Source organism: Bos grunniens, chromosome 3, assembly GCF_055505025.1.
Source record: "Bos grunniens cultivar Pamir isolate PY7600 chromosome 3, Bosgru_T2T1.0, whole genome shotgun sequence".
Classification (NCBI taxonomy): Eukaryota; Metazoa; Chordata; class Mammalia; order Artiodactyla; family Bovidae; genus Bos; species Bos grunniens.
This window is the reverse complement of record NC_141167.1, coordinates 69677013-69690057: the sequence shown is the minus strand read 5'-3', so window position 1 is coordinate 69690057 and position 13045 is coordinate 69677013. Positions and strand designations below refer to the sequence as shown.

At 42.1% G+C, this 13045-nt stretch overlaps 1 protein-coding gene across 16 annotated transcripts in view; it reads left to right on the top strand.

Moving 5' to 3' along the window:
- Positions 1–13045, top strand: part of TGFBR3 (transforming growth factor beta receptor 3) — a 209315-nt gene that overhangs the window by 172406 nt on the left and 23864 nt on the right. For all 16 annotated transcript variants that reach the window (XM_086391098.1, XM_086391097.1, XM_086391095.1 and 13 more), the window contains 4 exons: positions 2234–2374; positions 2542–2700; positions 8827–9126; positions 12044–12164. In XM_086391098.1, the coding sequence (XP_086247224.1) occupies positions 2234–2374; positions 2542–2700; positions 8827–9126; positions 12044–12164 (721 nt within the window). The remainder of the gene's footprint in view (positions 1–2233; positions 2375–2541; positions 2701–8826; positions 9127–12043; positions 12165–13045) is intronic.

Genomic DNA, 13045 nt, shown 5'->3' with positions numbered 1-13045 from the left:
TGGAAGTTCACCTTAATCTTTTCAGATTAAATCTGTTTGTGTAGAGGCGGATACTACACAGTGAACGTTAAAAGAATTTGAACATGAAATTTCAAAAGGATTTTAAAGTGATAATTTTGCAATTTGAGTTGTACTTTTGATGATAGAAACAGGGCTCCAAGATCCCCGCGTCCAGCTTTGACGCGTGTGTGTGTGTCTGTGCTCAGGGCCTACCCAGCTTCGGCATGGGCTGGGGAGGCCCCGACTACTCTGTTTATTCCACTCCTGGTCCACAGATAGGACCCAGCCAGGGAGGAGACTGGCTTTCTGGTCAGCATGGCTCATGTAGGGACTGACTCTCCTGTGAGCCAAGTTTATTGTTCCTCAGACAATTTTAGAATGTTTGAGCTGGAAAGAACCCTAAGATGATCTCATTCAGCGTCCTCATTTCACAGGTGAGGAAATTGAACTCCAGGGAGTTACGAGACTTGTTTGGATTTGAGAGACGAGTTAGTGGGAGAGCCAGGACTGAATCCAGCTTCCCGACCTCTCATCCACTGATCTTCCCCCAGCCCTAGGCTGGAGCAGCTACTCCGCTTTGTTACTGAAATTATTTATTAACCTTTGACTTCTGTGATGAACACTCTTCTGCCAATTCCAACACTCATTTTCTTGCAATTATCCAGTTTTTCCAGATGTAATGAGTGTCATATATTACTGGTATACGTGATTTTGGAATTTTAAACTCTTTTAAAAATATTTCTATATATTTTTGGCTGTGCTGGGTCTATGTTGCGGTGCGGGCTTTCTCTAGCTGCAGTGCACAGGCTTCTCATTGCAGGGCGTCTCTTGCTGTGAAACTCGGGCTCTAGGGCACATGGGCTTCAGCAGTTGCAGCATGTGGGCTCGGTAGTTGCAGCTCCCAGCTCTAGAGCACAGGCTCAGTAGTTATGGCTCATGGGCTTGGTTGCTCTGAGGCAAGCAGGATCTTCCCAGATCAGGGATCAAACCTATGTCTCCTACATTGGCAGGTGGATTCTTTACCACTGAGACACCAGGGAAGCCCTGGAATTTTAAACTTTGATTTGAATTAATGCCAATAAGAGGCCATGATAACTGGTTAAGTTAAAAAAAAAAAAAAAGTGCCATCTACCTCAGGAGAGAAAAGTATATTGCTTCTTCTTCTTTTTAAAAAAAATTATTATAGGGTAAGTAATAACCTAACTTGCTTCAGTTGCATCACTAATTTCTTTGAGGACCTGGAAAAGAATAGAGAGGCAATTTTCCTTCATTTCTTTCCCGTTCTGCTCTCCTCTCAGTGGCTATTTTAACCATTTCTTCTAGTTATAATTGTTTGTAGTAGTTTTCAGACTTAATATCTATTTTCATTTTACAACATATTCAAAATCTAAGGAGGTGGAGCATAAAATCAAACAAAAATTGTAACTATCCCATGTATGCAAATAAATTAGGAGTTAAGGAGTCCTAATTCCTGGGTGAATTTTTTCATCTTACATAGAACTAACCTTCTACCAGTGTTAAGATAGGTTTTCATGGCATAGAACTTGTTGTTCTTTCCTGCATCTATACCTCATACAGGAGATAGTGGGGGAGATGGACACATATAGGAGAAGGGTAAGGAAAGAATGGTTCAATAGTGAACATCAGGTTCTTTGCTTCTGACTCAAACCAAACTTTACCAAATCTTTTTTTTTTTTTTTTGGCTGTGTGGGACCTTGGCATGCAAATTCTTAGTGGCAGCATGTGGAATATGGTTCCCTGACCAGGGATGAAACACAGGCCCCTTGCACTGGGAGCTCAGTCTTAAGCCGCTGGACCACCAGGGAAGTCCCTATCAAATCTCGACAGACACAGCTTACAAGAACTCCTTGGATTAGCCAAATCAGTGTTTCTTAGAGTTTTCAGTATAAAGGCCCCTAAGGAGAAACTCCCCCACCCACTACAGTACAGGTGGGCCTGTTGAAAACCCCACCCAACCCCATTTCAGTGTCTGGTGTTTTCACACTATTTGAAATACATATTTTATTTTAAATCTTAATTTATTATGCATTGGGCTTCTTCTTTTTCATTTCTTTGAGGATAAAATCCTAAAAAAAAACTTGGAGTTTTTTTTTTTTTAATTAAGTCAGATTTTCAGTTCACCTCAGAATTTATTACATGGGTGTTTATGTGAGGTGGAACCAAAGTATGTGATTGGGTGTTTTCATAACACTGTGCTTTCCTTGCCTTTTAGATTGTGATTCAGATTCCACCCTCTGGGGATAGTAGTGGTTGGCCAGATGGTTATGAAGATTTAGAGTCTGGTGATAATGGATTTCCAGGAGACATGGATGAAGGGGACACTTCCTTCTTCAGCCGACTTGAAATTGTGGTGGTATGTATTTGTTTGTAGGAGGTAGTTTGTAGAGATTGTTGTCTTTTTGGTTGGCTTTAGTCGGGGACCATTGGAAAATAAAATCAGATGTTAAAGGCTAAAGCTTCTAAAGCTACATGCTTCATTTGACTGTGATTTGTTTCCATCTGTTTTCTTCTTTTCTCCAGTTTAATTGTAGCCTGCGACAGGTAGGGAATCCCCGTACCTTCCAGGACGAACCCAACAGGAACGTCACCTTCAACATGGAGCTGTACAACACTGACCTCTTTCTCGTGCCCTCCCAGGGGGTCTTCTCTGTGGCAGAGAATGGACACGTTTATGTTGAGGTGAGACCCGTATGTTAGCCTTGGGCTGTTAGGTTAGCGGAGATTCTTAGTGGCTCCTGAACATGAGTGAAAGCCCCTGGGGGCAGATGTTTTCCTGCCTTCCTCAGCCTTGACCAGCTCTGGATGAAGGCTTCACTCAAAAGACGCTTCCACATTGGTTTCTGACCAAAGCAGGAAATTTCAGGATTCATTGCATTATGCTAAATGGAGAGAGCATTTTATAGATGAATGGATGAAATGTTTTGTTTTTTTTTAATCAGGGGCATAAATTCTTATAAAGCCTTGTCCTTACTTTGTCCTTTGTATTTTTGCCAAGGGCATTCGTTCAGTAGTTGCAGTATCAGAGTTAACAAGGGAATATTTCAAACCCCTTAGAGACTATCTTTTAAACTGTGCATACTTTTGAGTGAAATACTGTATGTTACCATAGCTCATGAAAATTGGTTTTTTTCCTAGATCATTATCTAAATGTATCTATGGCGGTGGTTTGGTGGTTTCGTTGCCAAGTCCAGTCTGACTCTTGCGACCCCGTGGACTGTAGCCTGCTAGGCTCCTCTGTCCATGGGATTCTCCAGGCAAGAATACTGGAATGGATTGCCATTTCCTTCTCCAGGGGATCTTCCCGACCAAGGGATCGAACCCAGATCTCTTTCATTGCAGGCAGATTCTTTACCAACTGAGCTATGAGGGAAGCCCCAATGTATCTATAAATTTATTAAAATTATTTCCTGTGTATAACAGTAATAACCAGACATAATGTAAATCTGTGGAGTGACTACAGAACTCTTAGGTAGTGGTGGTAATAATGAAATAACAACAGCTAAAGTTTATTGTAGATTTATTTTGTGCCAAGCTCAGTTATAAGTTCTCAGTTATAAGGACTCGTATTCTTCTGAGCAGTTCTATTACACAGGACTGTTAATATCCCTGCCGGGGACCAGCCCCGGCTGATCCAGGGTATTCGAAGGAGAGACGGCGTAGGCGAGGATCAGGATACGATAGCTTAATTAAACGTTAATTAAGGATATAAAGAGTAATAGAATGAGGATAGCTCAGTAGGAAAATTCAGTGGAGAAAAGAGGCTGAGTAGCTTGGTTTACGCGGGAGACCAATAAAACTTCAAGACAAGAAGTTTGCACCACTTACGTAGGCCGCAGGCATCCTTCCGTTCTCCCGAAGGAGAGGAGACACTGAGGCCTCCCCGGTCGGATCTTAGAAGCCCAGGCATAATTAGTAAGCATGGTGGGTTCCGCGCTCCAGATGGAGACTCAACCAGAGTGAGAGAGAGAGCGACATGGGGAGACCAGTATTTCGAGAAACTGATCCCAATTCTTTATTTTCCAGAGTCTGTTTTTATACACTGAGATGTTATACAAAAGTCACGTGGGGACAGCAGTCCTGACTTTTATTAAAGTCAGGTGCTTCACACAAATGTATGCAGAGGTCTTAGGGGTGTTACATCATCTTCTGGCCAGGGGGGCCTGCTGACAATTTACGACCCTCTCCTTGTGACAGCGGTCAATCAGGACACTTATGTTTCCAGGGCTGATTATTCTCAAAACAGACGCCACCCAAATAAAGTTACATTCCTACAGGGTGAGGGTGTAGTGGGTTTTAGTTAAGGAAAGAATTTACTTAGCCTAAGGTCTAACGTGATTAATATCAAAGGTTAATACTTATTCCTTCTATATATTCATTAATGGGTGTAAGGGCAGGGGATATGGAGACTTAGCAACAAACATTGGCTCAACAAATGAAAAACCCTTCACCAACACAATTTCTAATAAGCCCACTATACTTATAGTTTTCTAACTTCTCTAAAGAACCTGTTTTTAGAGGGTTTAAAGCATCTCGTGCCTCTCACGGTTGGGAGGCTGTGAGCAATCACATGTGGCCGGACGAGCCTGTCAGGCAGGCTAGAGAACCTTCAGAGGAGTTTGTAGGTTAAAACACTCTTGTCACACCCAAGAGTTTTTATTGACTGGAGCTCTAGGTTAACTCCTTCTCCGAAAGAGGTGGTGGGGGACAGCCCCCCATAAAGTCAGAGGTGTAGGTAAGAGCACAAAGTAGTAAAGTAGGCAGGCTCTGGTTATGGGGGTAGATGCTTGAGGATTTCCAGGGGGACTCCTGAGGCTCGATCCCGCCTTTGCGTATGTCGAGCCTCCTTCCTCATGACCTTTGCCATGGGCGGAGTACCTCACTCTGGGCCCCAACATATCCCCATTTTGTGGATGAGGAAATTGAGGCCCAAATTTGTCTAAGGTCGCACAATTAGTACCTAGTTGAGTTCAGAGTCAGGGTTCATACTCAGTCCATCTGGCTCCAGAGACCACACTGTTGTCCACAGGATGCCATCATTTATCCTCAAAGTGCCATTTTCAAGAGGGAGAAAATGTAACCTCTTTGCAGTGCCAATACCCAAGTTCACAGAGTGGATTCTAGAGAAGATAATTATGCTCATGACCCCAGAATGTCTGCTGGTCTTACAGGAAAGTCGTCCTCTATCGAGCTGGTTTTGGTGCTAAGATGCAGGCTGGTGTTCTCTACTATGGGAGGAGGGAGAAGCTTAAGGGGCCAAAATGGGATACTTCCATATATTAAAAATGACTTCAGTACACATATTTCTATTTAAGAAAGACAAATAACTCACATTTATACTGATTCTGGGACGGAGCCCACAGGCTCTAGACATTTTCTTGGATCATCTCCTGCTTTCTGATTTCCCTCTTCTGAGAGATCTTCTCTTTCATTGGGTACTCCTTTCTCTGTTAGGGAAGATATACTGCTTTCTATGTGCTGTCCCTGATCAGAGCTCTCTCCTAATCCAACACTGGTGTTTTCTTCTTGCTATTCCGGCTGCTCCATCCACATGTGTGGTTGGTCAGTGATGCACTATTGTACTATAGGTTTTAGGGGCGCTGCTTAACTGCAGTTTGTTCTTTTCCAGATGTGTGCCTGGCTTTGCCAATTTGTGGCTTTGCTGCCTTAAATCTTCCTCATACATCCAACTCTGAATGTTTTGGGTTTTCTCCCTCCTCCCCAACTGCCTCCCCCAACCCCCAGTGCTGGCTTATTTGAAATATATTTTCTTTTTCATTCTTATTCTCCCATTTGTAGATTATATTGTTCATAATTGAATTGAATCAAAGACATTGTGAAAGTGATGGAAAAAAACAAACCAAGTCTTTTTGCTATGCCATTTTAAACATCATTAAAATGATATGTAAAAGTCGCTCAGTTGTGTCCAACTCTTTGCGACCCCATGGACTATACAGTCCATGGAATTCTCCAGGCCAGAATACTGGAGTGGGTAGCTGTTTCCTTCCCCAGGAGATCTTCCCAGGTCTCCCACATTGCAGGCAGATTCTTCACCAGCTGAGCCACCAGGGCAAATACATAATAATACACTGAAGAGAATTTGGGGAAGGGGGAACTGTTATAAACTACTTTATTTTAAAATTGTTTTAAACCACCTAAAATATGAGAGAGAATTGGTATATATTTTGCTAAATAGGATAGTAGCCATGCCTAGTCTTTTTTGTCTCATTTTGGACTCCACCGCTGATAAGAAAATGTTTTATTTGGGGAAAGTAAGTAAAACTTAATCATTGACTTGGTCTAAAGAGCTATTTCCATGTTTCCTCTTGTGGCCATTCTTATCACATCGCCTCCCAGAATCTCCTATTTCCTCTAGATCATGATCTCTTCCTTTAATCCAAGACGTTACCAGTTTTGCCACTTGGTCTTTGGTCATCTTTGGGTGATAGTTGGTCACACAGTTGGCACATTTTCTTTTAGTTCATTTGTCTTGGGAAGTTAAAAATATAAGTCTATATGTTGTTTTTGTTGTTCAGTCAATAAGTCATGTCCCACTCTTTGCAATCTCATGAACTGCAGCACGCCAGGCTTCTCTGTCCATCACTATCTCCCTGAGTTTCCTCAAACTTACGTTCATTGAGTCAGTGATGCCAGCCAACCATCTCATCCTCTGTTGCCCCCTTCTCCTCTTACCCTCAATCCTTCTCAGCATCAGGGGCTTTTCCACTGAGTCAGCTCTTCTCATCAGGTGGCCAAAGTATTGGAGCTTCAGCTTCAGCATCAGTCCTGCCAATGAATATTCAGGGTTGATGTCTAATATAACCCCCCAAATGTAAATGTAGATTAGTACTGCTAGTATTAGCTGGCATTTCCTAACTATCAGAGAGCTGTGTGGTATGCATATAATTTTGACTTTACAGATTGTCACAGTTGCTGTATCTAGTCAGTGCCCTCATTCTGTGGGGGCAGAAACCAAGGGTCAGTGCTCATGGCGAGTGAGCAGCAGAGTCCTGCCACTGTTCATTTCCAGTCCATTTCAGAGTAAAAGACTTATTGACAATAGTCTTTTTTTCCTCTCAAACAATTTTTTGGAGTACCTTAGCTATTCTGCCATTGCAGATCATTGATCATTGAGATTAGAGAAAAGGTTTGCATTTCTTCTATCACACGTTTTTGCATTGTGGGTTCTGAGTTCATATTAAAGGGCACTTATGAGTAAATAGAGTATATGTAGTTTGCCATTTTTCCAAGATTAAATATCTCATTTTTCAGAAATACTGTAAAAGTAATGAATTGTGAATATTTTCAGACTACTAAATACTACTTCCTGGAAAGATGTCTTACTAAGCACCCTCCCTGACCACATCATGGGCAGCTTGAACTGACCCTGTAGCTGTAGTGAAATAGTGAAGAGAAAATGGACTTGGGTTCAGAAGACCTGGGCTCAAGCCTTGGTTTTCCCCAGTATTTGCTAGCTATGATTTTGAACAAGTTATCTATCCTGTGTGTTCCGTTTGCCCTCCATTTATAAAATGAAGATGAAAATACTTATAAGATTGTTCTCAGGGATTAAGCTTTAAGGCACAGCAAAATGTCATTATCATCTTCATCATCTTCACTGTTGAGTGTCTTGCAGTTAACCACATAGGGATCTTTCAAAATAGTGCTGTGGGCTAAAAGCCCCATGTGATGTCAGGGATTTCCCGTGGGTATCTCAGAATGCAAAGTGTGTTTATAGCTTCATGCCTTTGAAAGGATTCTGGGGCTATTGGCTTATGGTTAAGGACCAACTTTATTTCTAAAGTGTTTAAGTTTATTTTGATTCTTAGTTTAGTCAAGGAATGAGGCAATAGTGGGGAGAGGCAGTTCACACAGTGATCCATGTGTCACCAGATGGAGAATCCAGTCTGGTTTGGAGATTTTAGCTGAGTTCAGGATGGTTGAGATTTGAATTCTGTTTACACTTGGCCACACACTACTTCCTGTTTCTAAAGAAAAGAACCTCAACAAGGTTTGGACATAGCCCATACAAATGTTTTGTAAGAGGGAAGTGTAAATGAGTCGGAAACGTTTCCAGATTAGATTTCCCTTAAAATACCCTTGGGCTTAAAGACTGAGGGGAGAGTCCTTGGCAAGGTCTGGTTTGGACCTCTGAAGAGCTGGGACACTTTGCCAGGCTCGTGATCGCCACCAGATTGCACCATGCCCAACATCCAGCCCCACAAGCCAGCTCTGGCTACTCACCGTGAAGCAGGACTTTAGATGAATCAGTAACTTCACTGCAGTGTATAGGCTCCTTCTGACTTGCTGCAGTTTAGAAGTCTGCTCTTCCCTGCCTGGTTTAAGTACATCTAGCTCTGTCCTTTATTTTTTGAGTAATTTTTAAGAGAGGTTGCCTCACAAGTGATAATCCTATTATGACATTAGGGTTTTTACCTGTTGGTGTTTTATTTATTTTGGAAAGTCTACTCTAGGTGCATGATATACTTTTATTTTTATTTCCCAGAGGACTCATAGGAAGTCAAAGAGACTTATTTATCTTGTATTAGAATCTTAGAATATTAGAATCCAGGCTGGCACTTAAACTAAATAATTCACTGTCATCATCCATACCAGATTTAAATGGAAAATATCTCTTTCTTCAATGAGTGTGTCACTTTTGTGATTAGAAAGAAGACTATATAGGTGTGTTACACAAATCACGCAATGTCTCTCATCAGAAGGGCCACGTTGGTATGTTGTCCTTGTACCTACAGTGAGCGTGAAATGTTAACTCACTTCTGAATTGAGCTTTCTGTTCTGTTCTAGGTGTCTGTTACCAAGGCTGACCAAGAACTGGGATTTGCCATCCAAACGTGCTTTATCTCTCCGTATTCAAACCCTGATAGGATGTCTGATTATACTATCATTGAGAACATTTGTCCTAAAGATGAATCTGTGAAATTCTACAATCCCAAGAGAGTGCACTTTCCTATCCCACAAGCCGAGATAGATAAGAAACGGTTCAGCTTTGTTTTTAAGCCTGTCTTCAATACCTCCCTGCTCTTTCTCCAGTGTGAGCTCACGCTGTGTACCAAAAAGGAAAAGGACCCCCAGAAGCTACCCAAGGTTAGTGGGCCTTCATCTATTTTCTCCTGTTATTTTGACATCTTTAGGTGAGGCAGTGACCTACCAGAAAGGTTTAATCACAGCTTGCTGCAGGTTGAGGTTTTTGGTTTGGGGACTGCCCAGTCAAAGTCATAAAGTTCATGTTAGCAGGGAACTGTGAGTTTTATGGAGTCTTGGAGAATGAGTCCTGACCGTATGCTTTTTTTTTTTCCATGCATGCTATTCAGTAGTATCTTATGAACGATAAATCAAGACTGTTTTCCATTGAAGGAGAGGTCTGGCTTTATCTTTGCTATTCTAATAGTACACAGTGCCAAGAGTACAGAGAGCCGAAGGACAAGTTCAACGTGAGGATTAATTTTTCCAAGTCCCGCTGAGATTTGTATTGCAGTTGTTTTTTGACCTTCTCTGTGTGAGTTATAAGGTTGACTTGTCTCATGAGGACTTCTAAGGGAAACTAACAAATATTTTAATTTTTCTTGGTTTCATATTGTGGTTCGTCATGTTTGCCTCATGTTGCTCCCCACATAGAACTAGTACATGCTGTTGCCACAACAGAAATCAGAACCCTTTGACCTTGTTGGTGTGGCTATGGTAGGGGGCATCCGCAAGGGTAATGACCTCATTGTTTTGGCTTTTTGCATGAAGGGTATCTTCTGTCTGGTTTTGTTTCTGTGATCTGCCGTAATTATGTATAACTTCGTATGTGTGTTTATTTTGGTTAGATATCTCACACAGTGTAAGCTGACTTCTCATCCTTTTACACTTGCATATCAGTTAGCGTCTGAAAGTCCAATAATTGAGCTGTGTCATTAACACTGTCTCATAGGGACAGAATTTTCTCACCTGGTACATAGGTTGTGAGAGATGGGTGTAAAAGGAGAAGGAAAAATTATTGTTATGAGATGGATTGTCATTTATCTGTATCCTTTGCACTATTATATTCTCCTGGGCATCAATTTCTCCATTAGACCACAGGAAATTTTATAATACATTTGAAAATGTAGTGAATCTGATCTCTTAGTCCTCAGGGAGCGCATGTGTGTGTGTGTGTGTGTGTGTGTGTGTGTGTGTATATATATATATATATATATATATATATATATATATAAAGTGATTTAGGCTGTGTTCTTTAGGTTGCCTTAGGGAACATTGGTACCCTAGCCTTGTGGGCCTCCACCTTCCAGTGGCCATCAAGCTTGGGCCATAGTGGACAGTGGTCGAGAGCCATGCAGAACTTCTTGAGTGGCTGTGGGACCCAGAGAATAACTTTAGGAGTTGGGGATCTAGGAGGGGAGGCCTGGCAGTTACCCCTGTCTTTACTGATAGCTGTAGCACTCACCTTTCAGTGAGCCTGGCCTGTAGCAACCCAGCTTCATAGTGTGTCAGTCTGTGAAAATTAGTCCTAATATTTCCTTCTATAACATTTAAAGGAAAGTTCTAAGTACCTGGGGTTGACATGGGATGTGGCCCTAAGCCTAAGGTTATATCCAAGGCAAGGTAGAGTGGAAAGAGCATGGGGGCCGAGAAGGCAGGCCTGATTCTTCCTAACAGGACATTAGCAAGTTCCTGACCTCTCAGAACCTCCGTGTCCTTGTCTGTACCGTTGGAGTAATAGCATAGCCTTCCTTCCTAGGTAGAAGAGCAGGTGAGACAGTGGAGGTGAGGACAGTGGACCATTTATAGAGCTGTTACCGCTGTTCCTCTGTTTACGGCCTATGGTTAATATTTTCACACTCCTATGACTGCTTTCTATGACAATAGACCGAGCCAAAGATTCTTCTAGGAAGAATTCTCAAAGACTGTTGAGTCCAGCCCTGCCTATTGCTGATGAAATTGAGAGCAGAGTGTTCAGTGACTTGCCCGGGATCTTGCAGTGAAATTTGTTGTAGACTCTTGCTTAACCAAGGAAACTAGAAGGAAAGTAAGAAAGCTCTTCCTAAACTGCAAATCTTCTCAACAAGTTCTCTCCATGAAAAACCCATTGTTTCCCTTTACCGGAGGGCTGTTGTAAAGACTTTTCTTGTTTGTTTGGGGCAGGGGTTGTAAGAGAGGGGAACTGTCGTATAACATGTATCTGACTTTGATGTTGCTCAGAGCAGCAATGACAATAAAGCCACAAGTCTCTGCTCTTTTGTGACTAGAAGATCTGGAAGCTAGTTAACTTTTCTGGATACCTTGCTATATATAGATTTTTAAAAAATAATTGATATGTTTCCCCTTCCAACAAAAGTGATTGGATGTCACTGACATTAGCATTTCACCTATTGATGGGCATAGACAAGGAGCCAAAGTTATTTTAAAGGAAAAGGTAATGGAAACAGATACACCAGGCTTGGGCATGCTGGTTCTAAGTTTGGAGACTGAAAATAGCTGGAAACAGCTGATCTCATGGCCTCCACCCCTAGGCACAACTCCCTAGGACTTCATTTTGGAACATTAAAAGCAGATGACCCTGGAAAGCTTCATTTTGCATAAGCCTATACTGTAATTAAAAAAATCAAATGCACTCGACAACATGATTATCTTTTTGGACAGCAGATGTAAAATCTGTCACCCTCATAATGCAATACATGAAGTTTCCTACCATCACAAATCACAAACATGAACCGTTTGTGTGTAAGCCAGCTTGATGAAGGGCCAATGTTCGTCATATAGTTATTTTATTTTTCAGACTAAATAACACTAAAACCTCCAGTTGTTTTCTGGGAATCCATCCAGCAATGTTTGCATCTTCAAGTGCAACTGAGAATACACTGAGGCTGCTCTCATAACTCTCAGATTATTGGTGGTTCTTTGAAAACCATCCTGGTACCCTGTTTTTCTGGGGTAAATAGCTGTGAGCTGTCTGATAAGGGGCCACAGGACAACCATGCTGGCCCTTTTGAGTGACCCCCTGACTCTATTCTCTCTGCAGTGTGTGCTTCCTGATGAAGCCTGCACCTCGCTGGATGCCTCAATGATCTGGGCCATGATGCAGAATAAGAAGACGTTCACCAGGCCCCTCGCTGTTATCCACCACGAAGTACCATTTAAAGGTGTGTTCTGCGGAGGCTCGGTCAGAGAACAGCGACCTGTGTGCTACTCATAAAGAAGCTGCTGCTGCTGCTGCTGCTGCTAAGTCGCTTCAGTCGTGTCCGACTCTGTGCGACCCCACAGACTGGAATACTGTAAATCAAAGCCCAGTTTTATTTGAAAGATAAATTAACGACCATTTAGTAGCTTTAGAAAAGAATTCTTTGCCCACAGAGTCTTTTGTTTAGTTGGTTCTCCTGCTGCTGTGCATTAATGATACCTTTGCCAATGACTTCCTCTTTAAATATTAGAGCAAAGTCTTGGTTAGTCTGTTATGACGATGCTGTCACTTGCCCTGCATGCAGATATGCTTCCTCGAGCATGTTGGAGAGGGTTAGAGTTCCTTCTGGAATTGCATGCAGTCCACAGCCCATCTTTCTTTGACCTGCTGGTAAAGGCTGTGCTGGCTACAAGCTATTAGAGTGCTTTGTCAGGGATCACAGATGCCTTTGGGAGGGTACCATGTACGTGAACACCATCTGTCTTAGGTGTCACAGCAGAAGGACATTGAAAACCACTGTTCAAATGTGTTTTTATCATTTCAATTTTAGAATTTTATGCACAGCTCTAGGCTTTCCCTGCTAGCTGGCTGTGGGACTCTGGAGCTCTCCTCTCAGGTCCTTGGGTTTCATTTTCTTTATCTGGAGAAAGAGGGGGTTGGACCATATGACTCCCAAAGGCCTTCTCAGCCATACCACTCAGCTGTACTGTTTGAAGAGGCAAAACAATTTTTCATTCATTTCCCAGCCGTCCTCAAGTTGGTGGGAGATATACGTATTAGATGTTTATTGGTTTCTCATCAATGTTTTTGTTGTTGTTTGTTTAACTTTATTCATTAATTTTT